At 36.9% G+C, this 18,564-nt stretch overlaps 1 protein-coding gene across 7 annotated transcripts in view; it reads right to left on the reverse strand.

The window, feature by feature from the left end:
- The window catches only part of LRRC49 (leucine rich repeat containing 49), a 41,607-nt gene extending 23,414 nt beyond the window's left edge, over nt 1-18,193 (reverse strand). Inside the window, exons 1-9 of one of the 7 annotated variants that reach the window (XM_069025602.1) lie at nt 18,069-18,193; nt 17,500-17,562; nt 16,845-16,932; nt 15,974-16,171; nt 14,019-14,118; nt 13,243-13,446; nt 11,862-11,928; nt 7,850-7,993; nt 3,360-3,421 (exon numbers count right to left, since the gene is read on the reverse strand). In XM_069025602.1, coding sequence (XP_068881703.1) covers nt 3,360-3,421; nt 7,850-7,993; nt 11,862-11,928; nt 13,243-13,446; nt 14,019-14,118; nt 15,974-16,171; nt 16,845-16,932; nt 17,500-17,562; nt 18,069-18,122 — 980 coding nt within the window. In that variant the 5' untranslated portion in view covers nt 18,123-18,193. Of the gene's footprint in view, nt 1-3,359; nt 3,422-4,074; nt 4,091-4,887; nt 4,903-7,849; nt 7,994-11,861; nt 11,929-13,242; nt 13,447-14,018; nt 14,119-15,973; nt 16,172-16,844; nt 16,933-17,499; nt 17,563-18,068 lie in introns of those variants that run through there. The other 6 variants (XM_069025604.1, XM_069025603.1, XM_069025605.1 and 3 more) reach the window with 6 other exon arrangements.
- Between the last annotated feature and the right edge of the window lie 371 nt (nt 18,194-18,564).

Here is an 18,564-nt window from a genome sequence, read left to right on the forward strand (position 1 = left end):
GGACACGGGAACATTTATCTTCTGTCATAACCTGCTTGTTTAGGGAGACAATTGTTCATTCTCTATACGTTTGCATCAATTTTTAAAAGCATGTTGCACAAAGGGAAAAAGCTCTGGAATATAGAAGGAAGGGAACATACTATAGTCTGAAAGAACACCTGAGAGGGAACTGTATGTTCAAAAAATACTTAGTCAAGAAGAAAACTTGTGGTTTTCCATGTTTCTAACTACTAAACTACCTATGAAAACAGATGTAACCACCGTCAACCTTTCATTCCCCTTTACCTGCTTTTGTTCAAGCATTTAAGAATGCATTTATAAATTTTCATCTTGCTGAGTAAAAAGGTACTTTCTTGTTTTTATTAAGCTAAAAACATTGCTTCTCTCAGGTTTCCAATTCAGCAACCAAATGAAGAACAAGAATTACATGAGTTTGTATCCAACTTACTCCATATGCCTAGACTAAATGAAAACGCCAACATAATGCTGACCCAGAGAGCAGTGTAACAGCAGAAGTATTATGTTTCCAAGAATAAAAAATTATTTTCCCTAGTTTCACATGTTCAAATACGAGCAATAACTTTCTTTCTGAATCTCAGTGGCAAATCTTTCTTGCAAATGTTACTGCAATCTCTTCCCTGTGCCACATGACAAATTAAAAATGGGATTTCTCCCACTTCTTTATAACCAGTTCTACACACAGATATTGCCTTCAGCCATCAGGTATGAACACCTTCAGTGTGAAACTGCTAGGATTTTTTGGGCTGAATCCAGAAACAGGACTTCCTTTGTTTCCTATCAGCATCAAATTCAGTTTTAGCTTACATTATCTTACCAATACATCCTTTTTTACTAAAAGTTCTGCAGAGAAGCAGCAGCATCCTGAGCCCTCCTCTGAAGCACAAGGTAAAAAGAACATAGTGATTAAACCTGCGGTAGATCCTCATGCCTAAAATAGTGACAATTTTTAATGGCATTCCCGAGTCTTCTACCGAAATATTAATTCAATGTGTCAGTATGTGTCAATTTAAGACTCAAGAATTTTCACTGACACAAAGACAGGAACAAGAAAATCTTTCCATGGAAGCATTACCTCAAAAATGCTATTTTTAAAGATGAACATTAATAAAATATTGCAATGAAATTGTAACAAATATATTCAAGTTCTGGCAATTTTGTTGTTTGTTTCCATTTGCAGGTATTTTTCCTATGCATCTACAGATAAATTAACTAGAGTATTAGCGCACCAATTTTCTTGTCAACCAAAATTCAGTTGAACAGACACAGATGGTTTTAGGAAAAAGTTTTCAAATTACCATATGGCACAGAGTAAACCTGGGTAAGTGACTCAAAAGCACACAAAACTATTTAAAAGGGGCGTAGCAATGGTCAGATAGAGCACAGCAGTTCATTGGTGCTATGGTTGCATAGAACTTCTTCAGTCAGTTCAAGGAGTATCAAGCCAAGCATGAGAACACAGACGGTCGAGAATATTCCTGTGTATTTATTCACTTCCCTAGTAGAAAACATATCTACTACATAACTCTAGATTGGGAATTAAAGGGGGCTTTAGCCTTCAGAACTTCTATATGTAGTAAAAGCTTATTATTTTAAAAAATGCAAGCTAAATGTGATCAAAAGAAATTTTTTGTGTGTTTTAAAATAATGACTGGTAAAGAAAGAGTTAAAATTATCCATCCACCTACCTACCCACATGCATATACAAAATGTATAGAAGAGAAATATCTTTTGTTTAACATTAGGATTTTTTTATACCTATTCCAACTGCAAATTAAAGCTTAATTACGTATTTCCATATATGTTCTAGATAAGTATTTGTAGCTTACATGAAACCTAAGACTAGATCTAGCAAAAGGCCAACTAAAGCTGCAATGAATAAATGACAAAAAACTTGATACAGTACCCAGAAGCAAGGTACTGATCACAAACTTTGAGAAATCTATCAAAACCTCACAGAAAATCCAAAATATTTTTCCTTCTTTGAACACTGTAAAAATAACACAAATTTGTAAAAAACAATATGAGAAAGCAGTCAGAAAGCTACACAAAATGCACCAAGTCCATATAAAGACACAGCAATTTTCCTGACTGCAGAGATGCTCCCTGACAGCGAGGGAGCCAAGCTACTGCAGTGCCCTCTTTGCTCCTGCCAACCTGAGACTTTTTTTAGAAAGCCAGAAACAAAAGGCAAATCTCAATTCTGGAAATGATTCAATAGAAGCAAAATGCTAACCCCTCCCTTCACTATGCCAATTTAAAACATAAAATAAAAAGACTAGCAAATTAACTAAGGGAAGAACATAACAAAAACTCCTGCACTTCATCTCTGAATTATTTTTAAATGTTTGATAGCCATGAGTATTTAAGATGTACTGTACTTCTACTTTAAGAACCTAAGGAGCACAGATAAGTAGGTTGGAGCTGTCTGCAAAAAAGCATAATGCAGGTCAATATAAAGTGTTTGAGTAGCTACAACAATAAAAGCTCCTACTAAGTACATTTTACAGAGAAAGCAGATACCACAAGAATAGCATGGCATTTGCAGTAATTAGAACATGAAGCATCTTCCCCTACCCCACATTCAATTATTTGATTCTAAACAAAGAAGGCTGCTGGTGATCAAGGGACTAAAAAAAGGACATACCAAATTGAAGATAATGCAGGCACTTGGCTTTTGTTTTAAATACTGGCACTAGTATAAAGGCAGACTTGAAAAACGCATTCGTGTGAAAAGGCACAGAAGACAAACATTTCTATTTATAACAAAATGCTCTTAGTTACTTGAAACTATAGAAGCCCAGCTTTGTGAGTTGAGCTATTCTGCTTCTGCCATCTGGTCTAAAAGGCAACCATGAATATACCTTTCAGACTTTATTAGCACAAGGACAAGTAAAATACAAGCATGAAATAATTACCTATAGTAAGCAGAATCTGACTCAGCAGTTTGCATAACTCCAGAAATACAGTGATGGAATGTTAAATATAATTTGTACCTTGCATAATGCTGCTTTAATAGACAACTAGGTTAACAGCAAAACAACATATTTTAAAAATCACTTTTAATTTTGACCACTATAAACAGTATGATCATTCTTTAATTAAAAATATGTTTCTTCGTAGAATACTCATAATACAACTACATTTAAATGCAAAGATTTTCAAGAATTTTTATGCTTAAAGTAGAAAATACACAATGGCTTGACTGTGGTTTTTATCTGATATGTTAGGGAAGAAAAAAGGATCTGTACTCACAGTGTTTGAATTCAAATTTTCATGAAATACAGCTCCAGTAAGATACTTCAAATTACTGACAGGAAACAAACTACTATTCCCCTTACCTAGATATATTGTTGAAGCTGAGGAAGAGACGCTGGAGACAGGGCAAAGTATCCACATCTTTCTAGAAGTAAAAGATAGGTATAAATTCAGCAGCTGAAACTGGCTTTTGAGCCCCTTTACTTGGCCTGATGAAATGCTTTCATTTCTAAATGCTGTAACCTTGCTGCAACATTGATTTCTGTTGAATGTGCAGCCCCATCTCTCCCTAACGCAGACTGCAAGGGAGTGTTTCGGTGCAGATCCCACTCTGCAGAACACGCTGCATCACTTGCAAAGCAAATGATGCTAAAGAAAAGGAGGATACGGCTGCTGCTGCTTTCTGAACAGGCTTTTGGGAAATAAGCCAACGTGCTGTCTCAGCATTCAAGCTGCAGGATAAACATGCTAAAAAAAAACCAAAAAACCAAAACCAAAAAAACCAAAAATCCCCCCAGCTTGCTGAAATAAGGTTTTTGAAGTGCAATACAGCAGGGCAATTAGCACTGCCAAACAGCAGTGACTCTCCAGTCAGAGAATGATCTGAAGGACTCTGTCACCTTTACAGCCTTTACAATTAACATTTAGAAGAAGGTATGAGTTTACAGAATAAGAAACAGTAAATATCGCCACTCAATTCCTTTGCAGAAAACCTGTACAGAGAAAATAGCTCAAATACTAGTAAGATGAAACATAACAAGTAAGATCAAACTTTATTTAAAAAATATAAATCCATACCAGACAGACAACACAGTCTGCAGTGATTCACAAGCCAGACTGCACACCTAACCCCTCAGGTCTAAGTCTGCATCTCCTCACCCTAACAAGGGCCATACTCCAACTTGAAACCTGTGGACACAAACCTGGGAAAAGGAAAAGAGCATCAGAGCTCAGTGTCTTGATTTTAGCCTACAACCCTTCCTCCCTTCATCAGATTTCTGATATGTCCACATAGCATTCCAGAACAGTTCATTCCAAACAGGTAAACAAAGGCAGCTCAAACAAACCCTGTAGCTCCTATTAATGAAACACTAAATCTCAGCTAACAAAGCTGCTGAGAGTCACTGCTGGATACAATGAGCAGGGCTTATGTGATCAAGTCTGCAGTTGCAAAACTCCTAGTTCAGAGCTGTTCTGAGTCCTTCCAGATCAGACCATGGAAAGATTGAGTTCACAACAGAGCTATATTGGGATATTGCCTCTGTCCCTAAGGCTACTTGGTACTGACACCAAGGGTGGGCACACATGATACAGCTGGATACACACACGAAGACAGGCATTAAAGGGTTGTGCACAGTAATGCTTAGGCAGCAATGATTTCAACTGATCACTGGGGAATACAAAGTAATTGCCCCTCAAGACCAATTTCTGTAACTAGCATGATGTGTTGCTGTCCTGTAAAACATGCTGCAAGTCTCATAGGTGTGACAGGAAACACTAGGTAGGATTGTTAAAAAAAAAAAAAGCCTCCAGTTACTTCAGTTTTAATACAAAGTCTTATAGTAAGGTGGACAGAGAGCAGGAGTTCTTTCCTGAAAAGATGGTGAATACCTTGACCAGTCCTCCTTCAAGTCCGAGATCAAGCTGCAGATGACAAAACCCAAAACTATAAATTTTTAATACCTGAAAGCAAACAAGCAGGTCAGTCTTTCAAAAAAAATATATAGATCATCTTCCTAAGAGAGATCTTAACTCACAACTGGATGGAAAATAAGTAGATATTTCATAACTCATAGTATGTATAGATCTGTGCTTTTGAGGCCACACAAGACTCTTTGTAATCATTTACTCTGTTTGCTATTCTCCTGAATAGTCAGACTCTCTGAATACACTTCAATCCTGTAAGATGCTCCTGCTATAAACCAAGCCTCAGGACTGCCTCTGTAAATCCAACATCTTTGAATCTACAGTTTATTCTTACAAAAATAACTACTTCTGATTCAAGGATTTTCAGTCTGTAGTGAAAAGCTCAAAGACAAAAACCAGTCCCTAATCTGGTAGTCCAAGGCCAGTGGATTGTAAAGAATGATTGCAGATTTAATTCCTCAAACCAACTGCAACCCAGCTGGATAACTTCAGTTATTCAATACAGTAAACTGCAACGGGTAGAGAGTTCAGTATGGAACCTTATTTTGTTTGATAAATGAGATTATCATCTTTCCTACACAAGAATAATACACTTAGGGCAGGTGAAAAATATGGAATGTTCACCAAAAAAATGCAAGTTATTTAAATCAGATTAATTTTATAAATTATTTTAGAATAGAAAACTTTTAAAAATTGAGTTTAGATTCTTTCATTTGAAGGAATAATCAAGTTTAAAAAGCTTGATTCACAATGAGTGTTGTCACAGTGAGTAACTAAAGAACAGTAAACAAATTATTTTCATGAACTTAGGAGTGAATATTTAGCAGCTAAGTGCTATACTGTAACAATATCATGATTAAAATGTCTCCTCCACCTGCACAGTCAATCATTTGAACTTAAAATTCATCTTAAAGAAATATAGCACCCCTCCCTCAGCTACTCAAGTGCTCCAGAAATAAATTATCTTGGATATTCTTTCCATAGAATGATGTATTTCTTTCCATATTTCTGCATTTTCAGTAATTTCCTATTGCAGCAGAATCTGAATTTCTATACAGAAGGAATGTAGCTTTCATTTAAAAAAATAAAACAAATATAAGTAAAAAAACACATGCACTTCTTTGTACACACAGAAAAAGACAACACCTATCATTAAATAGGAAAAAAGATTTTATTTTAGGAGCCATATTTACTTAGAGTTTTAGACAGTGTAATGTGTCCAAGACTTAAAAGAGCTAGTACTGTACTTGCTAAAATTACCATTCAATGACAAACAAAAAACATCTACACTCACAAAACTGTATTTTATTAGAATTTAATCAGAGTAAAAACCCAAAAAGATACCACCACCAGTTAAAAAACCCCCACAGGCCAACAAGCAAAATACGGTACTTCTCTGAAGGGAACATCATCTTCTGAAACACTGTGTCTGCCAGGAAACACTAAAACACTGAGATACAGCACAGAGTCCAAGTCTGTAAATCACTTATTTAAATTTCATGCTGACTCTTCACTTGAGACAGCAGAAAGCAAGCAGGAAGTACAAGTTGCACCTGAGAGGACTGAAAAGGCAGAGGCTACAAGCAAAGAGAATTCTAGGTAACATCACTAACGCAGGGGAAGGTACAGTGACAGAATCAGCAATGAGCAGAAATTTCTTATTTTTGAGATGTAAAAACAATTCCTATTTGGCAAATAGCAGAAATTGAAGAAAAGAAAGGCTCAGCAGCAACAGAAGACCAAGAACTAAAAGAATTATGCAGGCCAGAAAAAGGTAGCTATCTAAGTAAAATCTGTTTTACTTTAAAAAGCTCTTGTTCGAATAATCCACTTGCCATACCTTAACTACAACTCAAACAGCGAAGTGAAAAGCCTAATTTTTAGAATACAAAGACTTAAAATGCTGGGCTAAAGCTTCCATTGGAAAACTCTAATCTTATGATCAATACCTGTTTTCTCTGCATTTGCCCCAGCAACATTCTTAAGTTGAAATTTAAGATGGTCTGATGATGCCATGATTATTTTTTGCCTTTTCTTTATACGCCTTTTATAAACTTTTTAATAGATTTTTGTATTCAGTGTTTTCTAGCCTATATTCTTAGACTTATTTTGTTAAGCTAGGAGACTAAACATCTTAGAAGCCTCATCGTTAGGGATCAGAAAGCCCCAGACACCAAGGTTCTCTCCAGAACACATTTTGTAAACTAAGATAGGACCATCCAGGGGGAAAGTTTCTCTGGGAGGAGGGCTCACTTGAGCCTCTCATTAGGAAATCTTTGCTAGATATGCTAATTAGTAAGACCTATAATGCTATACTCAATCTATTGTGTGCGCATTGTGGTGTGCATTCCACCTGGATGTGGTGCACCTAAGGATCCTTAAAATAAATACTGAAGTAAAACCCCTTTTTCCTTTCTAACCGTGTTTGATTCCTGATTTTAAGACCAGGAAAAGGCATCATGATAGCTTCGCTAACCTCCAGAAACTGAGAGGATTTGTTTCTAGAACCTGAACTTGTATGGAAGAAGAGTATCCAAATTTGCATGTTAGAACTACAAAGCTTTTTCAGAATATCTCCCCCCCTCCCAAAGAAACATCATGAGCTTTCAAGATTTGAAACACTACAAGTCATCATAGAATCACAGCATAGTTTGGGTTGGAAGGGACCTTTAAAGGTCACCTAAGTCCAGTCTCCCTGATCACATTTAAAGAAAATAACACCAAAAGTGAATGTTTTCATTTCACCTTTATGTTGTAGAATTAAGTATTGCAGCAGAACTACATAAGTAATACAGTATGGGGAAACACAAGATCTCACAAATCTGAAACACTGATGTGGTTTAAACAAGCTACAGTTATAGTGCATTTTGTCAAAAACAAAGAAATGAAAAATAAAAAAGAGAAGGACAAGAGTTTTGCTCCTTACTATAGCAGAGACTTGATTATGACGGAGGTTGAGCTCTGTGAGTGAATTCAGTCCATTCAGGTTTTCTACAACAGTTAGGAGGTTTCTGGCAAGGTTTAACACTCTCAGTTCACTTAAGTGACCGATGTTTTCTATTTTAGCAATCTGTCAGAGATATGATAAACATGCACACTGTGGTTTATATGGATATAAAATATGTACATATATATGTGGCACACACATTTTTTAAAAGCATACATGAACTATCAACTTCATACAATAGCGTGCCTGTGTTCCTCTAAAACATGATACTCATTTCAAATTACTGAAAACAAGCTACAGCATCCTAGAGATCCAGAACGAGTATTCACCCACATCTTTCTTGCCATCCTGCAGTAAAACTCAGTCAACATTTCCTTCTATCCCATCAGAAATCAGGTTCCTTCAGCTGTGCTGCTCCATAGCGGCAACCTCAAAGACACATAAAACTAAGCCAACACTGATGGTATTGTGGTATGCCAAAATAGGGGGATTTTGTGCATGGTTGAGCCTTAATTTGTCTGCAAAGACACTCAGTTATCTTCCTGGGATTAGATAATGGAGGAATCTAGCAAAGTCTGAACTACGATAAACAGGCAGCTGTCAGATGCTTGTTTTTATACCTAATACCCTATTTTAAAGGCTCAGGTGATAATGACAAAGAAAAAAAAGTCATAAAAAGAGCAATAATAACTAATGATCCTTAACTTTAGTTTTTATTTCTAGAAATACCTTTGTATTTTACAGAGGCATTATTGCTCTGGTGATGCAGTATGGGTTCATTTCCTGCTGTTAATATTTTCCAGTGATCCACACAAGGCTCTCTAACCAGATAATTCTTTCTCATGGCAGTGTGGGATCTGTCCTCCAGCACCTATGCAGACATTTATGCATGACTTGCACACAGGGAGAAGGAGGACAGCCACAGCACAAGGGACATGCCTATGGTACTCGTAGTGAAACCCATGCTGGGTGGCAGAAAGAAGACAGCAGGTTTTCCTGCGGAAAATACTTCAGCAGCCACAAGGTGTGGCAGTGCAAAGAGCTACCAACATGTATAATTCCCTGTCAGTTAGAATGATCATCTGCTGCACACTGAAAGCCCCCTCTAGCACCTAGTGCCCACGCACACCATCCCTTCTCCGGGAGGCCAACAGTGCCAAGGGCAGACCAGTGAAACAGTACCTGGCGTCACACACCTCCCCACAGACACAGAGCTTCCTGCTGCTTTACACCAGTGCAAGTCTGGCCATGCCAGTTTGCAGAAAGTGTCTAGCAGCTCCTGGAACAGGAGAAGAGGTAAGGTAGCCATTTTTTAACAGTTTGAGAACCTCTCATTTTGTTGGTAATTTCCACATATACATACGTATACGTGTACGTGTAAGTCTGTGACTGAAATACACTGCTGTAAGAATTATTTCAGCCATTTCTCAATTAAAAAGCATACAAAAGTAGATAGCAAGACCAAAATTAAATAACATCTTAAACTTACTTTTGATTCAACTGCTAATTAAACTATCCATTTATGTGTATTTTATACAAAAATATTACAGCAAGAGGAACAGAAAATACCACTATTTAGAAGAACATATTTAGACAGAGATTTGTAAAAGCAACCCCAAGAGCAGACAGCTAGCATGAAGAGCACAGACCTCTGCTGATGTTTGCCCAGCTAGAATTGCAGGCTAGAATGCCACGGTCTAGAATATTAATCCTGGTATTTCACTGCTATTGCAAAGATAATGATTTCATCAGCAACATATAGAGATAAAGCTTAGCAAAATGGTAAAGAGTAAGATTAGCTCTACTGAATTGCCTGTTTCAATTATGCATGCATACATGAAGGTACAGCAGCTTTTCATATGGACTGTGAGGTAAGAAATAATACAAGCTGTCATCACTTCTTTTTGTATGATTCAAGTAATACAATGGTAATATCAAAAAGAAATTAGTACACAAGTCAAAGTCTACTTGTAAATGCTGAACTAAAATACTATTTATTTTCTCATTTGCTTGTATCTTTGAATATCTCACTACAAAACAGAATTCAGAAAAAGGTTGTTACGCACCAAATAATCCCTCATCAATAATTAAATTGCACAAATGACAGTTGCATCTTTAAAAATAAAATTCTGAGATGACTGAAGAAAAGTTCATGCATGAAAAAATAATCAGGTGGTATAATTTTACTTATGTCCTGAACTTCTGGGAAAAAAATGATTCACAGAAATGAGAGGAACACAGGCAATCACTCCAATTTTTATATTTAAAGCTTCTAGAATAAAATTCATGTGTACCATCCCTGAATGATGCAATACTATGTGTCTGTATTACTGCATTAATAATAGTTAGTCTAGTGTATTTCTTATGCTTTGTCTATAACTTGTACACAGAATTTAATTTTTTGGTGTTCATCAGGGTAACATATAAGATATATGAGAGATACTCTAACATATAAGAGATACTGTACACAATGAACAATGCTCAATGATTGTTGTCCTTTTGCTGAACACTGCTGAGATAGGTCTGGCTCCAATTCCACTGATCTGCTGTTTAAATTGCTACATTCTTGAACATGGGAAAACATATTCTCAGAGCCAACTCTGCTGTTGAAATCTGCTCTTCAGAAATATACAATGTAGAAGAAATACCTTTTAAGATAGACTAGAAGGCTGCCAAAAATAAAAATCCCACAAATTTAAATAGTTAAAGGAGCTCCCTTATTTGGCGTTATATAAGCAAAAAACAACAACAAAACCCAGCCTTCAAAACAAGGGACTAGTGCACTAAGAAGGTCCTCAAAGACAGGAAAAAAAAACTTAATCAGGAAAACTTGCTTATCTTTGAACTAGAAAGGAAGAGAAAGATAATTTATATATGGAAGATAGGTCCATGGTCTTTATTTGGTCCTTACATGAAAAATACACTAAACCTACCAAAAAAGGAAATCATTAACTCCATTTCCTAACATTTGTGCCCTTCACACATACATGAATGATGAAAACATTTTGAAAACCAAAACAACTTACTAAACTCCAAGATTTAATGTTAGCTCCTGAAATAGGGTAATTTGTTACATTCTCTGGATCAAAGCCTATCATTATGAAGGTGATCTAGCAACAACCAGTTGGGTCCTATGCCCAAAACTCCTAGTAAAGTTGCAGTTAATGTAAAGCGAGTTATACGGACACTTGAAGACAAAAAAAAGTCAGATCTACATCACAGTAAGAATTGTGCAAGATGTGTTTCATTTCCATTAGTGATTCCTTCATTTGTGCTGTGCAAGTGTGCTGACTGCCACAGCTGCATCTTTAGTCTGCAAATATTTTTATCAAAAACATATCCCCCCCCCCCCCCCCAAACTTCCAACAGCAATACAAAAAGGATTATAACCACACAAACATTTGTGAATGAATAAGTTTGGAGATGGCCAAGACTCTAAGAGCAATGCCATCATCTGGTCCTAGACTGCCTCTGCCACTGTACAACGTGCACATTGCTCAACAAATGGTATTCAAAGCAGCCACAAACTTATTGCATCACTTATATCAACAAGTCCCTACACTGCTAACTTGTCTTTTTCTTCTCTTTTACATAAATGTAGGGAATCTGGTTTTGTCAGACCACCAACAGTAGAAACAGCAATCAATTGTACCTAAAAATTTTATAGCTGTTCTAAGACTGTATTACTTTAACTACACCACAACTGCTTGTGGTAGGTTACTATTGTGTAGGTGTGAGTGCCATTATACTCAGCTGACTCAGCATTTTAATTGCTGTAACTTTCCTGAAGTACAGCACAAAGTACAAGAGACTGGAACGAAGATTCAAAATAAACATCATAACACCTTTTATTAATATACTGATTTCTGTGACCTCAAGAGTTGCAAAATTTGCCACTAGTTCCCTTCATGAAACAGTATTTTGGTAAAAGACACAGCAAATACATGATGTCTATGCAAGAAATGTAAGCAATCACATTACTGTACTGTACCTGATTTCCATGAAGATCTAAAACATCAAGGTTTTTTAGGTTCTCCAGATTTGAGATCTTCTTTATTCTGCAAGATACCAATTACGACAAATTCTTTTTAATATTAGATTAAAAGTATCTTTCATTTTCCAGCCAGTAAAAAGTTTAGCCTTTTTTCCTGACTACCAAGAGTAACAGAAAAATAACATTTTGAACCAGGAAAAAAAAAAGGACAGATAAATGAGTATCCTTTAAGACTATCACCTTCTTTTCTGAGTGTCAATAATTCAATAGCAACAGTATTTATGTGGCTCTTCTAGAAAGAATAAAAGAATGGAATACTTGCTCCACTAGAAAACAAAGTCAACAACTTCACTGTCTTAAAACTTCTCTGTCCTGGCATATTTTGTCAGATTCCAAACCTAGGCTATTATACACCCAACAGCATCATCTACTGCCTGATGACATTAAACATGAGTATTAAGCATTTGCTTTGAGAGTAATCAAAGATCACACAGAGATCAAGCTGAAAACACGTTGCTAACACCTGTGTGCGACGTGCAACCACTCACCTGTTAGGAGGCCAAGTCCTAACTACCTCAACACCATACTTCTAAGGTAAACTGCACTCAGCAGGGTTATGATAAGGAAAATAATTCTTCAAAACCTTTAAAACTGTAGTTCCCATGTCCCAGTAATTTACTATAAACAAAATTGATTTCTACAGGTGAGTTTTTTAATACAAAAGCTCTTAGCTCTAGTAACATACTGCACTACTGAAAGTCGCCAGTTTTGAGTACAGGCTGAATTAGGAGGTACATTCTTTATAATCTGCACAACTGAAACCTGGTCACCAGTTCTCACTTTACTTAATACAAGAAAATAAGGAAATCAACCAAGTCAGAGCACAACCCTCAGATGTGTGAGCAATTCCACAGATACATGTATTAATGCATTATTAAAATTAAAGGCTACAGGACTAGAAGCAATAAATAAGCAATAAAATCTATGACTCATCTAAATGTATCAGGCAGAAATACTTTTTATAGGTTATAAATAATCAATGAATACTACATTTGATGTGAAAAGACATACCACCAGCCACACAAATCTAAGAACACATATTTAATAATCAATCAGAATAGAAGATTAGATGGAAACATGTGAAGTACTTTGGAACTGTTGCTTAAATTTACTAAGAAAGGAAATTTTGAAGAACATGACACACAAAATCTCTGTACTTCCTCAGTGGGATCCCTGACACTTAGCTGCTCTTAGGGCTGGTCTCACTGGTATGACAGCAACATCACAAACTGAAAACTGTAAGTAACAGAAACAATGGGAAATCACAGTTGTTACACCATAGGAAGTAGAGTGCCTTAGTTAGTTTTATTATTTTTACCTGTTCTTTCCCAACAGAAGAACTCTCAGGGATCTCAAAGTTGAAACCCCACTTATTTCTTCAATCTGATTATCATATAAATCTAAGAAAACAAGATGGTGAAGATTAGAAATATTTTGGATACGAGTTATAAAGTTATGCTGGAAATTCAAAAGACGAAGGTGATCTTCCCCATCAATAATTGGGCACACAGTCAGTTTTTGCCTGGAAGAAAAAAGAAAAAAAAGAACACACAAGTAAGTAACAAATCAGTAATCCACCTTCTGCTCACCCACTCTGACTGAATAGAGAAAAGTATATTATCTTGGTTAAGGTAACATTACTTAGGTTTGCTAATTAAATTCTGTAGATAAAGTAGTAACTCCTACCTACTAAAAAATTAGCATAAAAACATAGCAGAAATATTTCCAAAATTTTCTGAACATGTCTTCTCTCAGAGATTTACTTGTTACATGGAAACTACATGGAAGTTTCATGTTATGACCACACTAAAATTCGAACAGAGGGGGCCTCACAATTTGTTAAGTTTTTCCTTTAACTATCACACGAACAGCCTGCTCAGATCAGCAATCTGCCTGCCTTAGATGGCTGCTGTATGGATATATTCATCACAAGGACACTCACACAGAATTTCTCCATGGGACACAGTTCTTCTCTCAAAAACACACACACACACAGACAAAACCCAACAACCCAAGCCCACCACTGACTGCAGCCATTAGTGGGGCACTGGTCACTTTAGACCAGGGGTCTCAGGCTCTCCTTCACCCTCTCACCTTTCCAGGGTAAGTCTATCAGAGTTCAGTATTTTTTCTTCAGCAGTACGTTGCAGTACAGGAAATGTTATTGATGAACTGCTCCCAAAATTCGTGTTATCTATTGGAAAATCATACAGAGAATATATGAACTACTGCTCTGTAGATGCATTTAATGAACTACAGGTGATAAAAGCAAAATTTTCGTTCTAATAAAAAGTAAAGTATGAAAGTGCTTTTTGCCTCCATTCAGTACTATGATTTATCAATTTTCTTTCCTGATATTATTTGTCTACAACTATATCCCTCTACATCCTCTTTCCAAAGTACATCCATTTCTTTACTTTGAAATTTTTTTCAACAATTTGTTATAAGCAGATATTTTGTAAATTTCTTTATTTTGATTAGAATTACCCTGATGCCTTAAGAGGCCTCCTAGAAACGGAGACTAGACAGGAGTAAGGGAATAAAAGCAGGTGTTTATTTGAAAGGCCTTCAAAGGTACTCCCTGGGAAGCCAGAGGCTACTGCGAAGATGGACCCCAAGACGGACGACAGGTCCCGAGTTCTTCACACTTTTATAGGTTTGGTTTACTTGCATATCAGAGTTAATTCTCCAATTAAAGCTTCAGTTTAATGATGTAATTTCCCTCAGCTTACCCCCCTTAGAGGCTCTTTGGTTTATTCTTTTTGGGCCTAGGACAGTCTAGATGTCCTTGCAGAGCAGGCCCAGAGAGGCTTTGTTATGTCTACCTAGCACAAGAGAGCAGAAATTAACAGGCTACCAGAAACTTCAGAGTAACACACTAAGCAGTACAGAATTTGAAAAATATAAAAGTTAAAACCTAAGGCATCAACTCAATGATGTTTTAATATAAGATTGTAAAATTGTTTCACAATTTCAGCATCTGAATTTAAAGACGATATTACCCAACTTAAGATGAATTTAAAGACGCAGATCAAACAGATAGAACTAGAAACTAAAACACCAAAGTATTGAAACAGTCCCACTGAGCCACAAACAAATGCAAAGTCTTTCAAAGGTAAGTGCATGCAATACCCAGTGATCATTGGTATTATAGTTCACTCCATTATCAAGAAACAGGCAGCCCTTTAAAACATATTTATAAAGCTACTCATCCTTATACATTTCATTAATATAAGAGGAAGAAATGGAAGATGTCTAAAAATACATGCAAAATTAATCAACAAATATGTTCTGTGAGCTTTGGCTTATTTGGAATATGATCCACTGAAAAATACTGGTCAAAAAAGGTCATTGTGCATGCACAATGCACTACCACAAAATATAAGCTTGACTTCTATGTGCTTGCCCTTTTTTTTTCCTGTTCCTTCAAATAAATGAAATATGTTACCAGTAAAAGGATCAATTCTTTAATAAACAAGACAACTGTTTTACTACTATAGCGAGTGAGTTCATTATTGTCTGAAATATACCCTTAAGTATGTATTTAAGTAAAACAATTTGTCAGTCAATTTAGAATCTTTTCAGTGCTACTCTTGAATGTTTTATCACTAGTTATTCTAATAACACTTTCTATGTGTCCTTCAAAATCAAATCTGTTAAAAAAAAAGACAAAAAATACTAAAATTAATCAACATTGTAGCAAAAGTCTTGCTTTAGTTGTGTCTCACTTTTAAAGCCAATAAACATAAGACCAAAAACCAAAAAATCAGTCTGAAACATGACAGGATGGCAGTAAAGTGACTTTTTTTCCTACTGTCATCCTCCTAAAGACATATGTAAATGATCCCTATTGCTGCTCTTTCATTAAAGAAAGATTTATAAGAAGCCTCTGATTAAATGCCTGTGTTATATTTTTGAAAAAAATTTCTAGTGGTTTCCTGACAATGGTCTACTGACCTCTCTTAACACCCAAAGGAAACACTAGAAAACACCTTTGATAAAGCACCCAGTAAAAGAGAGAGAGACTAATGAGAAGTTTCCACTGTTACCTGAAGCATGAGAACTAAAAATGTGGCTGCTTTGTTGGGGTCTGGATTTGGTAGGTGTGTGAATAGAAGTTTCATCAAGTCCTGATAAAGAACCTGTACTCTGCTTCAACTCCAAACCAGAAAGTTCTGTCAGACTGGATGGTACTGGGAGATAGAGCTGCTTATTATGCACCAAAGGACTTAATACTCTTTGGTCTCCTGCACAGGGAACAAAATCAAACTGCAGACTTACCCTTACTCCATCAGTGGTAAAATATCCATAAAAATCAACCCATTTTGAATGGCTGCTGGCCTCCATCTTTTACCAGAATGGATAAAGAGTTGCCATGAAAACTAAACTGATCTTCTACTCACACCAATCACAGGCAAGCAGCAGCAACATGGAAAGAAATGTTGTTTCAAGTCTCTTCCAGTCCTCACCACAATCAGCAGTGATATCACCAATATCTTTCTTTGCAAAGCCAAGAGCACACAAGCCCAATAGAAAAAACTATCTCTTAATATCACAGTTCTAAATTAGAAATGAATTTTATCTAAATATATTAAAACATTAAACATCCAATAAAATGTTACATTAGAGAACTGTGTGGATATTGAAGGAATATACAGTAGGGCACTTGACAGTTTGTGGCTCTGTAGGCAGAAGAACAAAATGCTCTTCCATGAGGGGGAAAAATACGGATGAAAAAAACCAAGCAGTAGAAGGATAGCAGGTTCAGGACATGATGCAACAGTAATTACTTGAATTACTGTAGCCAAGTAGGAAACAATGTCACTCTTATATTTTCTAATTATGATACAATCTTTCCTTACTTTTGAAATAATAAAAGAGATACAAAAGACAAACAAACCCAACCCTATCAAATGTTACCTTGTCTTCCTGAGTAGTTTTTTTCCAGATCATGCTGCAGAAGTCTATTGTGGAAAGATGACTGTTCTTTATTTATTCTGAATTCAAACTGTAACACAATATTATAGACAAATGTTAAAGTTTTCAAAGGCAAATAATGTCTTTACACAGACAAACACAACCTTAGTAATAACAGCAGTTCTCAGGAATTTCTACAAATGCTTTGGAAAAAAGAGAAGAAATAATTTCTCCAGTAAAAGGTATATTCATTCCTTTAAGATACTACAACTAAAAGCTTCACTGTTGAAAACCAAAGTGAAAATATGGAAGTTACCAGCCATATGCAGGTGACTAAATAAACAAAAAACAAACCCCACCCTGTGAGGAATACTGCAGTTACAGGAGAAAAAGAGGCACAGATGGAAGAACAAGAAATCATATATATACAGAGAGAGAGAGAGATGTTAAGCTTATGGCAGGCTATAGTACAAAACCCCCTGGTTTTATTTTATATGTCTTGAATAGGATGAAATAAATTAACAAAATAGTATCAGATACATTAGGTAATTCAACAGATGAGTACTGAAAACGTAATTCCTATTTGAAAGCATATCAATTTGCCTTGTCATACCACTACATTAATTAACATAACTATCCCAGAAAAGATTATAATTACTGGTTTGGTTTTTTCTGGTATTGATGAGGTCTGGATGACCAGCTGGAGACCACAATTATTAACCTGCAAGTTAAAATGAAAGAAAATTGGAAGAAAATGAAATTAAATGCTACACTTCTCAAAAATATCAGTACAATAGTTGATTGAAATATTGATATTGTGTATCAATACAATTGCTTTTTAAACAATAAAGCTATTTTCAACAGCAAAATCTGCCAAGAAAGGAACTATTTTTCAAAATATTATGAAGAATACATGACAGCTCTAAGTAACATTCAATTTTAGTTTAAAAAAATCACACTGGTTTTAGTTTTAAAAATACTCTGAAAGCATGACTTCCATGGGGATACAGCTCTCATTATGAAGAAAACAAGTGTTTACATTTAAATATGCCTTGCATTTTCAAAAGGCAAAACATGCTGGTCTTTTAGCTGGATTTATGTGAAAAAACAGAAACGTCTCACAGGAACACTGAGCCAAACGGCTCATCCATGCACCGCCCAGCACAGCACAAATGATGTCGGGGGAGCTGCCACCCGCCCGGCATCCCCGGCCCCGGCAGCACCTACCGCTGCGGGCGCGGCCCGCGGGCCCCGGCCGGTGCGGCCCTTGCTGGGCACCATGGCCCGCTGCCCCTCGGCTGCGCACGGCTCCGCGCAACCCCTCAGCTCCTCCGCTCCGCTCCGTCCCGCGGCCCCTCAGAGCCCCGCGGCCCCAAACAACCCCCCGGGCCCGCGCCGCCACCGCCCTTTCGGAAATGGCTCCGCTGTTACCGCGGCGACCGCGGCTTCCGCCCCGCCCGCCGGCTGGGGCGGTGCCGAGGGGCGGGAAACCGTGAGGGGGCGGGAAACCGTGAGGGGGCGGGAAACCGTGAGGGGACGGGAAACCGTGAGGGGGCGGATGGATGGATGGATGGATGGATGGATGGATGGATGGATGGATGGATGGATGGATGGATGGATGGATGGATGGATGGATGGATGGATGGAGGGAGGGAGGGAGGGAGGGATGGATGGAGGGATGGATGGATGGATGGATGGATGGATGGATGGATGGATGGATGGA

The sequence above is a fragment of the Aphelocoma coerulescens genome, chromosome 10, assembly GCF_041296385.1.
Source record: "Aphelocoma coerulescens isolate FSJ_1873_10779 chromosome 10, UR_Acoe_1.0, whole genome shotgun sequence".
In the NCBI taxonomy this organism is placed as follows: Eukaryota; Metazoa; Chordata; class Aves; order Passeriformes; family Corvidae; genus Aphelocoma; species Aphelocoma coerulescens.